At 55.2% G+C, this 14,329-nt stretch overlaps 4 protein-coding genes across 4 annotated transcripts; 2 read left to right on the top strand and 2 right to left on the bottom strand.

Moving 5' to 3' along the window:
• The first annotated feature begins 50 nt into the window (after positions 1-50).
• Positions 51-3,367, top strand: P884DRAFT_245069 (muts domain V-domain-containing protein). Its single transcript, XM_069440407.1, has 3 exons — positions 51-210; positions 292-423; positions 481-3,367. The coding sequence occupies exons 1-3, from the start codon at positions 187-189 to the stop codon at positions 3,148-3,150; spliced, it is 2,826 nt and encodes a 941-aa protein (XP_069296780.1). The 5' UTR covers positions 51-186; the 3' UTR covers positions 3,151-3,367.
• A 613-nt stretch (positions 3,368-3,980) lies between these two features.
• P884DRAFT_202559 (uncharacterized protein) lies at positions 3,981-7,498 on the bottom strand (the record flags this gene model as incomplete). Its single annotated transcript, XM_069438440.1, has 3 exons — positions 3,981-5,782; positions 5,841-6,285; positions 6,341-7,498. 3 exons carry the CDS (start codon positions 7,496-7,498, stop codon positions 3,981-3,983), a joined length of 3,405 nt encoding a protein of 1,134 aa, XP_069296779.1.
• Positions 7,499-9,091: 1,593 nt separating this feature from the next.
• Positions 9,092-10,447, top strand: P884DRAFT_31155 (uncharacterized protein). Its single transcript, XM_069445200.1, has 4 exons — positions 9,092-9,500; positions 9,560-9,679; positions 9,774-9,968; positions 10,042-10,447. Exons 1-4 carry the CDS (start codon positions 9,320-9,322, stop codon positions 10,140-10,142), a joined length of 597 nt encoding a protein of 198 aa, XP_069296778.1. The 5' UTR covers positions 9,092-9,319; the 3' UTR covers positions 10,143-10,447.
• Positions 10,448-11,418: 971 nt separating this feature from the next.
• P884DRAFT_330302 (acyl-CoA dehydrogenase/oxidase) lies at positions 11,419-13,493 on the bottom strand. The gene is made up of 3 exons (XM_069445677.1): positions 13,306-13,493; positions 12,954-13,237; positions 11,419-12,881 (listed from the first exon to the last, which is right to left on the bottom strand). The coding sequence occupies exons 1-3, from the start codon at positions 13,418-13,420 to the stop codon at positions 11,646-11,648; spliced, it is 1,635 nt and encodes a 544-aa protein (XP_069296777.1). The 5' UTR covers positions 13,421-13,493; the 3' UTR covers positions 11,419-11,645.
• Positions 13,494-14,329: the final 836 nt, after the last annotated feature.

Here is a 14,329-nt window from a genome sequence, read left to right as displayed (position 1 = left end):
TCAATCGCGCTGCGTCGCGTCTTTCGCCGCAAACTTTAATTGAGACGCGTCTTCCAACTCGGACCAGGGTCGTCCTGTTTCCCTAGGATCGGAGGAGCCAACCGACCGCATCCCACTATTGTCTTTCTCCTGCAATGTCAACGTAAACAGGTGTATGGAGTTCGATAAAACCAGGTTACAATTAACATGTCCTCACGACCAGAACTTAAGGTTTGCAACCCACATCTTCCCAGTCTCTTCCCATTTGCAACCTATTGCTTCGAGCGCTGACTCGACGATTGCAAACTTCAGGTCGACGATGAACACGGCTTTATCCGGTTCTTTAAGTCTCTTCCGGTTGTAGATGACGACGTAGTCCGCATCTTCGACCGAGGAGACTGGTACACTGCACATGGCGAAAATGCAAACTTCATCGCAAAGACTGTCCGTTTCCGCTGCGCACTGTTTCCATTCCTACCCGCCGACTGACTCTTTCGGCAGGTCTACAAGACTACTTCGGTCGTACGACAGCTCGGGCGCAATGACAGCACCGGCTTGCCATCCGTCACCATGACGGTGACCGTCTTCCGACAGTTCCTCCGTGAAGCCTTGTACAAACTAGGGAAACGCGTCGAGATTTGGGCGAGCCCCAACGGGCGTATGAATTGGAAAATCGTCAAGCAAGCCTCCCCGGGAAACCTACAAGACGTTGAGGAGGATCTGGGAAGCCTGTCCGAGGCGGCGCCCATCATTCTGGCCGTCAAAATCTCGACAAAGGCATCGGAAGCTAGGTCTGTTGGAGTATGCTTCGCCGATGCCAGCGTTAGAGAGCTCGGCGTCAGCGAATTTCTCGATAACGACCTCTATTCCAACTTTGAGGCTCTCCTGATTCAACTTGGCGTCAAGGAGTGTCTGATCTACATGGAGAAAGCGGACAAGGAGAAGGATCCAGAGCTAGCGAAGCTAAGGCAGATCATCGACAACTGCGGCATCGCCATCTCTGAGAGACCGGCTGCGGATTTCGCCACCAAAGATATTGAGCAGGACTTGGCGAGGCTGCTGAAAGATGAGCGATCTGCTACCTTGCTGCCGCAGACTGATCTGAAGCTTGCTATGGGCGCAGCGTCCGCCCTCATCAAGTACCTTGGGGTCCTGCACGATCCTTCCAACTTCGGCCAGTACCAGCTCTACCAACACGACCTGGCCCAGTTCATGAAACTTGACGCTGCTGCACTCAAGGCACTGAACCTGATGCCGAGTGCAAGAGACGGTGCCAAGACGATGAGCCTGTTTGGGTTGCTTAACCACTGCAAGACACCATTAGGAAGCAGGCTGCTGGCGCAATGGTTGAAGCAGCCCTTAATGGACAAGAGCGAAATTGAAAAGCGTCAGCAACTTGTTGAGGCGTTTGTCAACGACACGGAACTGCGCCAGACGATGCAAGAGGAACACTTGAGGTCCATCCCTGACCTCTACCGCCTGGCGAAGCGATTTCAACGCAAGAAGGCGAACCTGGAAGACGTCGTCAGAGTGTATCAGGTGGCCATCCGCCTTCCCGGCTTTCTGGGCACGCTTGAAGGGGTGATGGACGAAACCTACCGCGACCCTTTGGATGAGGCTTACACCAACCAGCTTCGAGGATTGTCTGACAGCCTGGCAAAACTGCAAGAAATGGTGGAGACAACCGTCGACCTTGACGCACTCGACAACCACGAGTTCATCATCAAACCAGAGTTTGACGATAGCTTACGCATCATCCGGAAGAAACTCGACAAGTTACGAACAGACATGAACAGAGAGTTCGCCGACGTGGCGAGCGACCTGGGCCAGGAGAGGGACAAGAAGATATTCCTCGAGAACCACAAAGTTCACGGCTGGTGCATGCGGTTGACTCGGACCGAGGCTGGCTGCATTCGGAATAAGTCCCGGTATATGGAGTGCTCGACACAGAAGAACGGCGTCTACTTCACAACCAAGACCCTTCAAGCGTATCGTCGCGAATTCGACCAGCTATCTCAGACCTACAACAGGACTCAAAGCGGTCTTGTAAACGAGGTTGTCGGGGTGGCTGCGTCTTATACTCCCGTTCTTGAGAGGCTCGCCGGCATCCTCGCCCATCTGGACGTGATCGTTTCCTTCGCACATTGTTCCGTGCATGCTCCCATCTCCTACGTGCGGCCCAAAATCCATCCACGGGGCGAAGGTCAGACAATTCTGACGGAAGCCCGCCATCCCTGCCTCGAGATGCAGGACGACGTTCAATTTATTACCAACGATGTTGAGCTGACGCGAGACAAGTCGTCTTTTCTCGTCATCACCGGTCCCAACATGGGTGGCAAATCGACATACATCCGCCAGATTGGCGTGATCGCTCTGATGGCCCAGATCGGCTGCTTTGTGCCCTGTAGCACAGCCGAGCTGACCATCTTCGATAGCATACTGGCGCGCGTAGGCGCGAGCGACAGCCAGCTCAAGGGCGTCTCGACCTTCATGGCCGAGATGCTCGAAACGGCCAACATCCTCAAGTCGGCGACGGCCGAGAGTCTCATCATCATCGATGAGCTTGGCCGCGGCACGTCAACCTATGACGGGTTCGGCCTAGCGTGGGCCATCTCGGAGCACATCGTCAAGGAGATCGGCTGTTTCGCCCTCTTCGCCACCCATTTCCACGAGCTGACCGCTCTCGCGGACCAGTACCCGCAGGTGCGTAACCTGCACGTCACGGCGCACATCAGTGGCACCGATTCGTCGTCTTCCAAGAAGAAGACGGGGACCGAGAAGCGCGAGGTCACGCTCCTCTACAAAGTCGAACCGGGCGTCTGCGACCAGAGCTTCGGCATCCACGTGGCCGAGCTGGTGCGCTTCCCGGACAAGGTCGTGCGCATGGCCAAGCGCAAGGCCGACGAGCTTGAGGACTTCACCTCGGCGAAGCAGGACGGCGACGGCAAGACTGCTACCCCGACAACTGCGGTCCTTGCCGGCGCAGAGTACAGCAAACGCGACGTTGAGGAGGGTAGCGCCCTGCTCAAGGACCTGCTCGTGCGCTGGAAGGACGAGGTTCGGGCCGGGTCCATGTCCAAGGCGGAGATGGTTGCGCGGCTGAGGGAGATGGTGGGGAAGGATGAGAAGCTACTGGCGAACCCATTCTTCCAAAGCGTCAGGGCGTTGTAAACATAGGGATGGGCCAGGACTCGGGCTGCTCAAGAGCATCCTTGGTTGGGTGGGTATTGCGGGATATTAATGGAAGGGATTGCTCAATGAACCAGCGGAATGTCAGTCGGCATAATAAGCAAGGGACTTGAATTCTAGTTGCTATTCTGTTTGCTGGGCGTTAAGGACGAAGCAGGGTGTATAACCAGAAAATTGGAATTCTGTAGCATAATGAGAGTTCTACCTTCCAGCTTCTGTCTGCATGTGTGTACATGTACGTGTTGAGAGTCAACCGTCTCGGCATGGGATGCTCAGAACCTGTTTATGCTGCCCCGACCTGTGCATGTTCAAGACGCAACTCTAGGCACCAAATGAATGACGCTTCCTCTTAATAAGCCTCACCAAATACCCCGAGAGCAAACGGAGGGGTTAAGGCAGGCAACGAGTTCGGAGACTAACTAAGCTACAGGATACAGGGCCACAATATGGCCGCCAAAAAAATGTCGTCTACATTGGATGACGCCAAGGTCAAGACACCAACCAGCAACGCAGTGCCTTATGAGGATTCCGTTACCTAGTCTACCAGTAGTTCCTGTACATACATGCCCTTGCCTCGGCCTCTCAGCATCACACTCAAAACACGAGTATCCGTCATCCTTTCCGGATGCCTATTTCGCCCCCGAGTGTGATGGACTCGCACTATTACCACCCCAACGCAGTCCAGAAGCACGCCCGCTCGTTCTCGACGAGCTCCACCGCCGATACTGGGAAAACAGAGCCCTCTGACGCTATACAGGCAGGACCAATGTCCTCCAGGCAACAACGCGATAGCCGACGCCTCGATCAACCTTCTAAGGGTTTGAGTACGGAGGCGGCAGCATCTCCACGTCTTCCCAGTGCTCAATGCTCGCCATGACATTGTCTTCCCCGTCGGCCTTGACGGCACCCAGACTCGACCTCGGCCGCGGTGGCACAGGTGGTGGAGCTTGCGGTTGACGGCGCGGTATGCTGACGAGATTCTGGATCTCGTCGGCCTTGACATATGCGAGGTAGTAGGGCTCACCTTTGGTGTTGAGCTCCCCGAAGACGAACTCGGCTGGGTGCACCGAAACCGTGGTGTCGTTGTACTTCCGCCAAACATCTCGCTCAAAGTCATGGATCCACACCCAATAGTGTCCGGCAGAGGCAGAAGATCCCGCGTGGCACACCACGGCATGGAGGCGGTAAGCGACGTTTTGAGCATCGCTGAAGAGTCTGTCTCGCTCGGTAATCAGACGCTCCTTCTCTTCAGCCTCCTCGGCCGCAAATCTTTCCCAAAATTCATCCAAGTCTGACGGGGGCAATGTTGTGGTTTCGTCGCTCTTCTGGGGCGGGTTTGCAGCGACGGTCAGAGAGAGATCGGGCTCTTCAACGCCGTATTTATTCGCCAACCGCTTTAGGTCTGGATCAAGGGCGAAGAAGCTCTGAGTCTCGTGTTCGCCATTCGAAACACCAACGCCATCAACCATAGACGAGGATGGAATCTGATACGGCGTATCCAGACCCCCAATGACCAGAAATCCGTCGATCTCCTCTTCAGTGAGCCCATCATCCTGAGCGCCGGCCTTTGAGGGACGGCCTCCAATCTGCGACTGCTGTTTCGCTGTTTCCAGACGCTTGTTTGCAGGGGTTCCCATTTCGCTCAATCTTGTTTTGATGTCCCACTTCCTCTTTCTCCTTTTGAAGAGCGAGGATTGAGTCTCGGCGGTATGCATGAATCGATCGAGATACAACGTCTCGGGTATGGTGATGGGGTTGGAGTTCTTCCGAACGCCGTCGGATCGCTGGATACATACGTGAAAATGCGGCGCGGGCCGTTCGATGGTGGTGAAAGATAAGAGGTTGCCCGGTAGGGGCTCAATGTCGAACGAGTTGGCCAAAGCATCGTACAGGTCCAACGTCCCAGACTGAGCAGGATACGCTGTAACCCAGCGATCAGACCTGGTGGTCCGGTTCCATTCCGAGTCACCGATCTTCTTGCGGTTGTCGATGAAGGTTGAGAAGAAAGCCTGCTCGATGGGATCTGGCGGGGCTGTAGAATTGCCGACGGTGGAAACCTTGAAGGCGGCTCGCAGGTGGTCGATGGCATTCCCCATGACCTCGTCAACGTCCATCTGGTCGGACCCAACATTAGGCTTGTCGAGTTCTACGGCGAGCTCCTCAACGGTGAGCTTGGACATTTTCACCTCGGGTTCACTCGTTCGGCTGATAGTCTGCGGTTCGCTTGCTGGTCTGTTGGAGCCACCTGCTTCCGATGTCACTGCGGCCGCAGCAGCTTTCTCCTTCAAATCCTCCTCGAGTGCAAAAATTAGAGGACTTTCTCCGCTGGATTGATCGACCAGCGTCTCCGAGCTTCCGGAACTTGCGGCGTCGGATTGTTCAACTCCTGCCATGGGCGTGTCTTTGGCTTCTGTGACAGCACCCTTGGCTATACGCGGCGGCAGCGGCGGCGCATCATAGTTGCTTGCACCTGGGACAGCTGTGGGATCTGCTGACTGTGGACGGAGCTTCTCGGGCCTCAACAAGGCAGCGTTGGCAAGACGTTGGCGAGGCGTGATCGAGTTTTCCGCAGAAGCATTTAGGGAACGGAATAGGGTGCTCAGCTCACGCGCGACTAGATGAGTGTGGTTAGCATCGAACGACAGTGTTGCTTCAGAAAGATTTGGCCCTACACTCGTGGCCAACGAAGGCTCGACCGGTTTCCAAATCAGTCCGCCTCTGATCATGGCCGGTGTTGCTGCTGCTATCCGTACGTAAAAGGTTTCTGAGATTCGCTTCGGTCGGTTCTAGGGCAGGGAAGTCCGTGTTCAATGCCAGATCCCTGACGGCATTCACAGAGTAGAAATATTGCAGTATGCTATTGAGGTAACACGTGTTGCGGAGGTTGGCCAGTCCGACCGGCAACTCCAGATCCACAGCGTCACGAGCGTGGTCGGACGCTGAGGCCGCAGCGCCGGCGCGCTCGGTGCCGGAAGAAGTTAGTTGAGACCGCCGAATGGACCGTAGCTCGGCCAAGACGCTCTCGAACTCAGGGCGGTTCGGGTCGTCCGTTCCCCGGGAGAGCGAGATCGCATCGAGAGCAAGAAGGAGAAGATCTAGGTGATCCATGTCCGAGTCCTATAACATGATTAGCGTTCCGCTCCTCGGTCGAAATGGCTCGGCGCAGACATACGGAGGATATACTTTGTGCCATGACTGCAATACTGTCCATTGGCCATCCCGGTTCCACGCGGAGAAACTGACAAGCTTCCTGCAAATCCATCTGCTTTCCAAAGACCTCGTTCCTGATCTCATCACTTTGGCGGTCGTTGGCGATCTGGAGCAGGGCGAGTCGGTGGTCGGACTTCTGCGCAGGAGATTGGTCCCTATAGGTCCTGTACACGCCAATGAAAAAGGCAGGATCCTCAGGGCAGGACTTGGTGAGGCCGAAATGTGCATACGCTTTCTCAACCGGGCTCGCGTTGGGCCCTCCGGCGGCGGCCTCCTTTTGCTGTCTTGCGAGCAACTCCTGGTGAGTGAAGACAAACATCTGGAGTTCCTCGGACCGGCGACCGGCGAGGGTGCCGAGTGCTTCCAAGTAGGTCGAGGTATTTTCCGGGTCCAACTCCGCCTGCCGACTGTACGCGAACTTGAGGAGGGCATCGTCGGCATCGACCGGTGCACCAAGCGTGGCAAAGTGTCGGGCCTCACTTTCAATCACCGGGAGGGTGCTAAAACAGCGGCGGCTCTTGTCACACCCCAGTACCTTCTCGAGTTCGTCGCGGGGTGCCGGTGAGACGGGCATGACCGTCGGCTCGCCCTGCGCAGGTGTTTTACCAGCAAAGACGCTCTGCACTTCGGACCTCACATCCTCGTAGAAGGCCCTAGAGGATCCGATTGGTGTTTTGCCCTCGGGGGCCGGTAACCGCGGAGGGATCCAGTATGACTCCTTGGTATTTGCGTCGTGGTCCTCCTCAAAACCGAGATATCGGAAAATCTCGTCGCAATCCCGGCCAAACTGGACCTGGAACGTCTTGTTCCGGAACGAGATCCTTTTACGGGGCCCTGTACCGCTCTCTTCCAGTATATTCTTGATATACTGATTCAGGGTGTGGAGAGCTGTTGTCCTATAATGTGTCTCCTTCTCTGGGCCGACATCTGCATAACGCTGTGGGTCTTCCTCCCTGGCGGCCTTGAGGGACTTCCTGATCCTGTCCTCATCTGAGATCATCCTCAACCACTCCGGCCTCAGCCGGGGCAGAGAGATATCCAGGCTAACGACAATGCCACAAAGGGTGCAGACATACCGAAACCTGCCCAAAACAGAGCTCTGTGTGGACGGCCGGGACATGGAGCCTGTGGCAGGCTCCAATGCAGTAGTATCCCATTCAGCTTCCTCAACACGGAAGTGGTGCTGGAGGTGTGCCGTGCTCTGCTCCTGAAGAGGGGGAGGGTAGATCCGGAAGACAAAGTGGTAGCGGCAGTGACTGCACATACAGGAGAGCAGGGTCCTGCCTCGACCCTCTGGATCGTGTGCCGCGACATAGCTCTGCGAGGGCAAGGACACAAGGTCGTGATCGGGACCCCCATCCGGACGATGGGGGAAAACACGTAGCGGAGGGCACTCGATCAGTGGTTCGCCGTGCTTGCCCTGCAAAGGACAGCCGGCGAGCCAATCTTGGACTAGCCGGGAGGCCAGTCGTCCGCCTGAACATCGATTAGATCCTAGGCCCAGAAGAAGGAGGAAAGAGCTTTGGCAAGTTACTCACCATTCCCGGGAGTACTTGGCCCTGGTGGTTGCACCACTGGTGATGGCGAGTTAGCAATGGTGTGTGATGTGCCAAGAGCCAGTCTTGCCATCCCGGCTGTAACTTGGTCGGCAGGCATGACGAGTGACAAGAGAGAAGGTGTACGGAATACTGAGCCGATGACGAAGAAGCGCAGCCCAAGACGGGCAGAGAGTGGGGTGTCTGATTACTTTTTGAGAAGCCGAGGGGGCCCGCGATCTCCGTGCTTCTCTAAATGTCCTTCTGAAATGAAGAGGATGGATCAAGGACCCTTTGGCGAAGAGTTCGTGGATTAGGCAGTTTGGCGCACCACTGCAGCCGCGGTTGGTTGGGAGAGCACAAGGGAGCAGTGAATGGATGATGTGTGTGAAGATGCGGGGCCAGAGGCAAGGCCTCCGGTCGCGTTTGGAACCGACTTGTCGCTGGGAAGCTTGAGCAAACTTTGCTTGTAGATTGCTCTCATAGATGCAAGAGACAGACCTTGGAAAAAATAAAGTCCCGAGAAAGATGCCAGCCGATATGCTAAGCCATCACATTGAGTGTGGCCGTTGCTGCCGCTAATGGCCGAGGGGAGGGTGATCGGGTTGCAGTAGGTGATCGCTGAATACTACGTGGGCTGGCCAGCAACGGGCAGCACCTCGCTAATAATGGAGCCTGGAAAGAGAACAAAACATGAATTGATACCCTTGTCGCCCGGTCGGTTGAATTAGCTCTCATGCACGGATGGATAGGCACAGACGAGGTTCGCAATTTGGGCGGATAACGCAACGAATCGCCTTAAACTCCCAGGAGCCTGGGAAGTTGCCTCGTGGTGGTTCGTACGCCGCGACTTCCGAGACACTGAAGCACCACAAGATAGGTAGCTTGGAGACTTAGGTAAGCGCCACTGGGAGGGTTGGTAATTTTGCCCGGTATCTAGTTACGTTTTTTTAAATGGTGTACAAGTGAACTAACGTTAGATTTGTGTGACTTGGGGAATCTCCACAAAACAAATAGACTCATCGTCCCTCTGTACTACTTCACCCTGCGCTGTTGCCTTCCTATTGCTCTAGATGGGTGAGGTATTCCACGGCCACAAGCTAAACTAACGCTGTACGGAGTACTGCGTACGTACCAAGTACGGAATACCGACATCCACGCTCCAAGAAGATGACAAGACCCCACAGAGGCTTGCCGAGCGGTGCAGCCAATCATTTCAAACCAATGGCAACCCTTGAAGAGCTCGGCGATGGCCCCAGCTTCCGACTCCAATTCGAGCCAATTCGAGCCGTGAATTAACCGTCAAGTCGTCAATCGAACTCGGCTTGGTCCTCTACTCTCGCGCAGCTCAGTGTCTTCCCCCCCTCGCCCTTCACTGCTGCTACCACCACCACCAGCCGGCAACAATGGCGCCGACCGGGGACGACCGTTACCATCCCAAGGATGCCATTCATGAAAGCATCAACCAGGGCTTGATGTTTGGCGGCGCCGGTCTTCTCTTCGCTGCTGTGAAGAACTCTCTCGCGAAGAACAACATCGGCCCGTGGACCACGTTCACCAGGAATGGCGGCATTATCGCGAGCTTCGGTATGCCTTTCTTCGCTTGGTACGCCCGGGACCTCGTCGCGCTAATCTGAAGTCACCAGCTGCCGCCGGCGCCGCCTTCGAGTTCACCCGTTGCGCCTCTGCCAATCTGCGCGAAAAGGACGACTACTGGAACCACGCCGTCGGTGGCTTCTTTGCGGGCGCCGCCGTGGGCGTCAGAAGTAAGGGCGCATCCAATGAACTCTTCCCACACACAAACACACACACACTATCGAGGTGCTGACATCGGCCCCCCCCCCCCCCCTCTCTTTTCAGCCGGTCGTATGCCCCGTGTTCTCGGCTACGGCGCCCTCGCATCCGTCGCCCTGGCTGCATTCGAGTATACAGGCGGTACTCTGAAAGGATACTTGAATCGCCATGACGAGGACGAGTATGAACGGAAGGAGATGATCCGCAAGAACAGGAGGAGGCCAATCGAGGAGACGCTGGCTGAGATCGGAGAAGGCAGAGGCAAGTAAACTTAGCGTGGCTCTGGCGGCCGCGTTTCAGTTTCCTCGGTGATGGTTAACTAACTCCTTTCCAGGTATCAAGCCTCCGGGGTACGAGGAGCGGAGGCGAGAGAGGATCAAGGAGAGGTATGGCATCGAGATCCAGACGGTCAGCGCGGACCCCGATGCTGCGTGAGCGGACGCGGGGTTGGCCTGATGCGGGCTGTGTACATATAGCACAAGAGAGACTGGTGCTAGCCACCTTAGGGAATGGGAAGCTGTGCCGTACACGTGGGTTGTTGCCGGAATGCTCTGTTTCGAGCCACCCTTCTCCCCCGCTTGTGCAAAGGTATGAGTCGAGTTCCCTCATCACAACAACCTTCCAATTTCCCACAATATGATGACATTTCCAAGAGGCTGTTTATGAACAGCTGTCATGATTATTCCAAATCACCTACATTGTTCTATTTCTGACGTCCACCACTCTCACTTAATGTCAGCTTGCTTCGGTATTTTTCCAGATTTGCTGACAAATGCAGCATTTTGCTAGGCATTGACCTCTAGTTCTGGTACCTATGCTGTCGCAGGACGCCATCCGGTTCTGCTCCCGATGTCTTTCTAGGAGGTGTGACTTTTTCTTCTTTCCTCCCCAACCACACCCCTTGCACATGATGATATTTCAAGAGGCTGTTTATGAACAGCTGTTATGATTTCGCTCAATCACCTACATTGTTCTATTTCTGAATCTTTAAAAGTCACTGCCCTTGTCGTTCTTCAGACATAGTCTCTCTTCATTCGCTGATATGTGTTATATATAGGTGAATATTCTCCTGAGCCGGTCATAGCATGCTTGCTCTTCCACGCTTCTCTTCCCATACCTCTCTGTCTTCGTTGCTGCAATTGCAGTTCGCCTGGCAACCATACACCGATTCTCGGTTTTGACTAGTTGACTAGGGGAACTCCTACCATCATCAGGTGAACCCATCGTCTCCCTGTTACTCATGCCCGACTCCATGCCAAGCTCATCGGTAGAATTTCTCCTGTACCGTCTTCTCTACGTTGGCCAGAATCCTGCAAAGTCTTGAAACAACCAACTCTGTGCTCAATTAGTTGTGGTGAGTTGTGATGGCATACAACGGCAAGGGTTAACCAGGTGTTTTCTTAAACCTCTTGGGGGCCCCAGCTTCCCGCTTCATTTCTACCCTTACAAGCATCCATTTCCTTCGCTCCTTAGCGGATATGTGTAACAATTGTTCGCCGTATTGCCGGCGCCGGCTGTTTGTTTCCGAAGCTCAGATAGTGATTCTGACCGCGTAAAGTCAAAAGTTTGCCGGTACAGTTTTTCTATTGGCAACGTTCAACCCAACCCACAGGCAACTACGAAGTGAACAAGCATATTCTCGGTTGGGATCACGCAAATATACACACTATCACTGTGATAAGCGTTTGTCGAGAGGCAGAAGGATAAGAATCGACGATCAAGGCAGTTAACTACCCCTAGTCTTCTCCGTTACGCCAGTCTCTATCGGCGATGCTATTGCTGTCATACTACATAGAACGACCATGAAAAAAGTCCAAAAAAAACCCGACATGACCACCGTAAGAACCAAACCGACCAAGCAATGGTTGTAAAGCTGGTACAGCTAACCAGAAAAACCTCTCCTCTTTTCCATATTACGCGCCCAACTCATAACTTCGTCTACAGCTTCATACCCAGCATCTTGGCCACCCTCATGCTCTGCCTGATGCTCAAGTCGAGCATGATCTCCTCGCTGCCACCAGGGATGGCATAGGCACGGACATCACGGTACAGGCGCTCAACCTTGCCGCCCTGGCCGCCGCGTGAATACGAGAGACCGCCAAAGATCTGCGAGGCCTCGCGGGCGCAGAACTCGAAGGTCACGGTGGCCTGCGCCTTGAGGCCAGCGATGGGGCCGCCCAGGCGCAGCATGGCCTCGGTCTCGCCCATCTTCTGACACTGGTAGATGATGTTCTCGAGCCAGTTGTAGCTGGCCTCGATCTGGCGGGCCATGTGGGCGAGCTTGAGGCGGATGACGGGGTGATCGATGAGCTTCTTGCCGAACGTCTTGCGCTTGTTGGCGTACTTGACCGACTCCTCGAAGCACACGCGCGAGAAGCGCAGGCACTGGATGATGATTCCAATGCGCTCGTGATTAAAGTTGGTCATGATGACGCGGAAGCCCTGGTTCTCCTTGCCAATCAGGTTCTCGACAGGGACCTTGACGTCCTCGAACGTGATGTAGGTGGTGCCGCTCGACCACACACCCTGGCAGTCCATGCGGCGGGTCGAAACGCCGCCAAAATCGCGCTCGATGAGCAGCAGCGACACGCCGTTCATACCGGGGCCGCCGGTGCGCACGGCAGTGGTGAAGTAGTCGGCCCAGATGCCGTTGGTGATCCACTTCTTCTCGCCGTTGACGATGTAGTACTTGCCATCCTCGCTGAGCTTGGCCTCGCAAGTCAGGTTGGCGACATCGCTGCCGGCATCGGGCTCGGTGATGGCAAGGCAGATGCGCTTGTCGCCATTGAGGATGCCCGGGAGAATGCGGTCGACCAGCGACTTCTTGCCGAACTTGACGAGCGGCGGGCAGCCAATGCCAAAGCCACCGATGACGTTCCAGACGAAACCACCCGAGCCGGTCCGGCTGAGCTCGTCGGTGAGGAGCATCTCGTGGAAGAGATCCCACTTCTCGGGGGGGACCGACTTGATAGGATTTTGGACATAGTCCTTCTGATAGTGAGTGCCGAGCAGGCCGGCCAGGTAGCCGCGGCGGCCCATTTCCTTGTAGATCTCGGCTGGGACCTCCTTCTTCTCATCCCACTCGGTGATGTGGGGCTCGATCTCAGTCTCGATCCACTCGCGGACCTCGGCTCGGAGCGCAGCGTGCGTCTCGTTGAAGTACGGGGAATGGTGCTGCAGGTGCAATTGGTCAGCGCTTGTTATGGAACCGCCTCTCCCGAGTCGAGACTCTGAAGGTTTACTCACGCCCTGGTACCAGCTGGGATCAGCGAAGGGAATCTGCAGGCCGAAAGGCTCGAGAGCCTCGGCTTCCTCTGCAGGGGCGGCAGCAGCAGCAGCAGCCTTGGGCTTGGGCGCCGCCTTCTTAGGAGCGGGCGCCGGCGCGGGAGGAGCAGCGGGCTTGGGCTTGGTGTCTAGGGAGCCGATTTGAAGCTGCTTCTGGTACTTCTTGAGGATGCCCTCGTTGTGGTATTTCCAGAACTGCTTGGACGCATCCTTGCCGGCAACCCTCTGGAGAATCTTCTTGCCGCCTGTATTCAGATGCTTGGTCAGAATTTGCGCATCACGCGTTGGAGTTTTGTGCTGAGTCGCTACCTACCCGGATGGTCGTCCTGAAACTTGGTGAGATCATAGACGTCACCGTCAATCACGATCCACAGGGAATCGCTCTTGTTGTGCGACGCGACGTCGCTCTGAGTGAATGTCTTTGACATGGCTGTGGATAACACAGTATTCTCTAGGGGAATCTCGCAGGCCTCGTGCGAGGGGTGGAAAGGAAAAAAAAAAGGTGAGGCTTCGGAGGGAAAAAGAAGGAAGCTACCTATGAAATAAGGAGGGCTTTTGGAAAGCTTAAGAGAAGTTGGCGGGCGAGGGAAGGTTGGAATGTGTGTCCAATAAAGGGTCGGTCCTGCACAATCACATGCGAACAAGCCGTCACTGACACGGGGTCTGTTCCCTGCACTCCGAGAGACGCCAGATCCGGGACACATGCATCTCCGTTTTGGACTCCATTGCCCATTAACTAACTGGTAATTACCGATCCTACAACGGCAGTGAACCCCGTCTTCGGTCCGCCAAAGTATGGGGTAGACCGCGGAGGGTCAGACTAATTGGCGAGCCCTTGATTCGCGAACTACTTGTATGTTGTCTCTGCACGTTGTACACACAGTCATCCACACTGTATGCAGTGACGTCTGTTCGCAACCATGCCCTAGTTATGCCCTCAAGCCGTCCTTGTCAACATATTCCTTCCTACCTATCTACTTTACTCCTCATTAGGAAGTCATGGGCCGAAAGCTATCACCTACCCTTCGTGCGCTCAGTCCGAAGAAATCAACTGGTGCGTCGCATGGCAAGACATTGCATCGACAGAAGCGCCCGCATCTCTGGAGGGGCAATCTGGGGTTTCCTTCTTGAATGTTGCATGTGACAGACGGCGTTTTGGCCCGACCGTAAGCACCGCTAAGGTAACGACCCTCGGCTGATGTCATGTTGTCCTTGGCCAATGGTTGTGGGGAATATTAATCCATGCTACGTATCAGCCGAGGCAAATACCAACCCTTGTCGCAACATCTCTCAAGCAATTGTGGATATGCACGCGACTCGCGCGGGCCGGGGCATCA

Source organism: Thermothelomyces heterothallicus, assembly GCF_042370625.1.
Source record: "Thermothelomyces heterothallicus CBS 202.75 unplaced genomic scaffold P884_scaffold_14, whole genome shotgun sequence".
Lineage (NCBI taxonomy): Eukaryota > Fungi > Ascomycota > Sordariomycetes > Sordariales > Chaetomiaceae > Thermothelomyces > Thermothelomyces heterothallicus.
This window is presented reverse-complemented; position numbering and strand designations above follow the sequence as displayed.

What these genes read in the sequence shown, in the direction of transcription:
- P884DRAFT_245069 (XM_069440407.1), top strand. Translation starts at nt 187, where the DNA reads ATGTCCTCACGACCAGAACTTAAG. An exon ending in CCTCACGACCAGAACTTAAG is followed by an intron (nt 211 to 291) that starts GTTTGCAACCCA and finishes TGCAAACTTCAG; the next exon opens with GTCGACGATGAACACGGCTT. An exon ending in CAAACTTCATCGCAAAGACT is followed by an intron (nt 424 to 480) that starts GTCCGTTTCCGC and finishes CTCTTTCGGCAG; the next exon opens with GTCTACAAGACTACTTCGGT.
- P884DRAFT_31155 (XM_069445200.1), top strand. Translation starts at nt 9,320, where the DNA reads ATGGCGCCGACCGGGGACGACCGTTACCATCCCAAGGATGCCATTCAT. An exon ending in CGGCATTATCGCGAGCTTCG is followed by an intron (nt 9,501 to 9,559) that starts GTATGCCTTTCT and finishes TGAAGTCACCAG; the next exon opens with CTGCCGCCGGCGCCGCCTTC. An exon ending in TGAGATCGGAGAAGGCAGAG is followed by an intron (nt 9,969 to 10,041) that starts GCAAGTAAACTT and finishes ACTCCTTTCCAG; the next exon opens with GTATCAAGCCTCCGGGGTAC.
- P884DRAFT_330302 (XM_069445677.1), bottom strand. Translation starts at nt 13,420, where the DNA reads ATGTCAAAGACATTCACTCAGAGCGACGTCGCGTCGCACAACAAGAGC. An exon ending in GTTTCAGGACGACCATCCGG is followed by an intron (nt 13,238 to 13,305) that starts GTAGGTAGCGAC and finishes ATCTGAATACAG; the next exon opens with GCGGCAAGAAGATTCTCCAG. An exon ending in ATCCCAGCTGGTACCAGGGC is followed by an intron (nt 12,882 to 12,953) that starts GTGAGTAAACCT and finishes TTGCACCTGCAG; the next exon opens with CACCATTCCCCGTACTTCAA.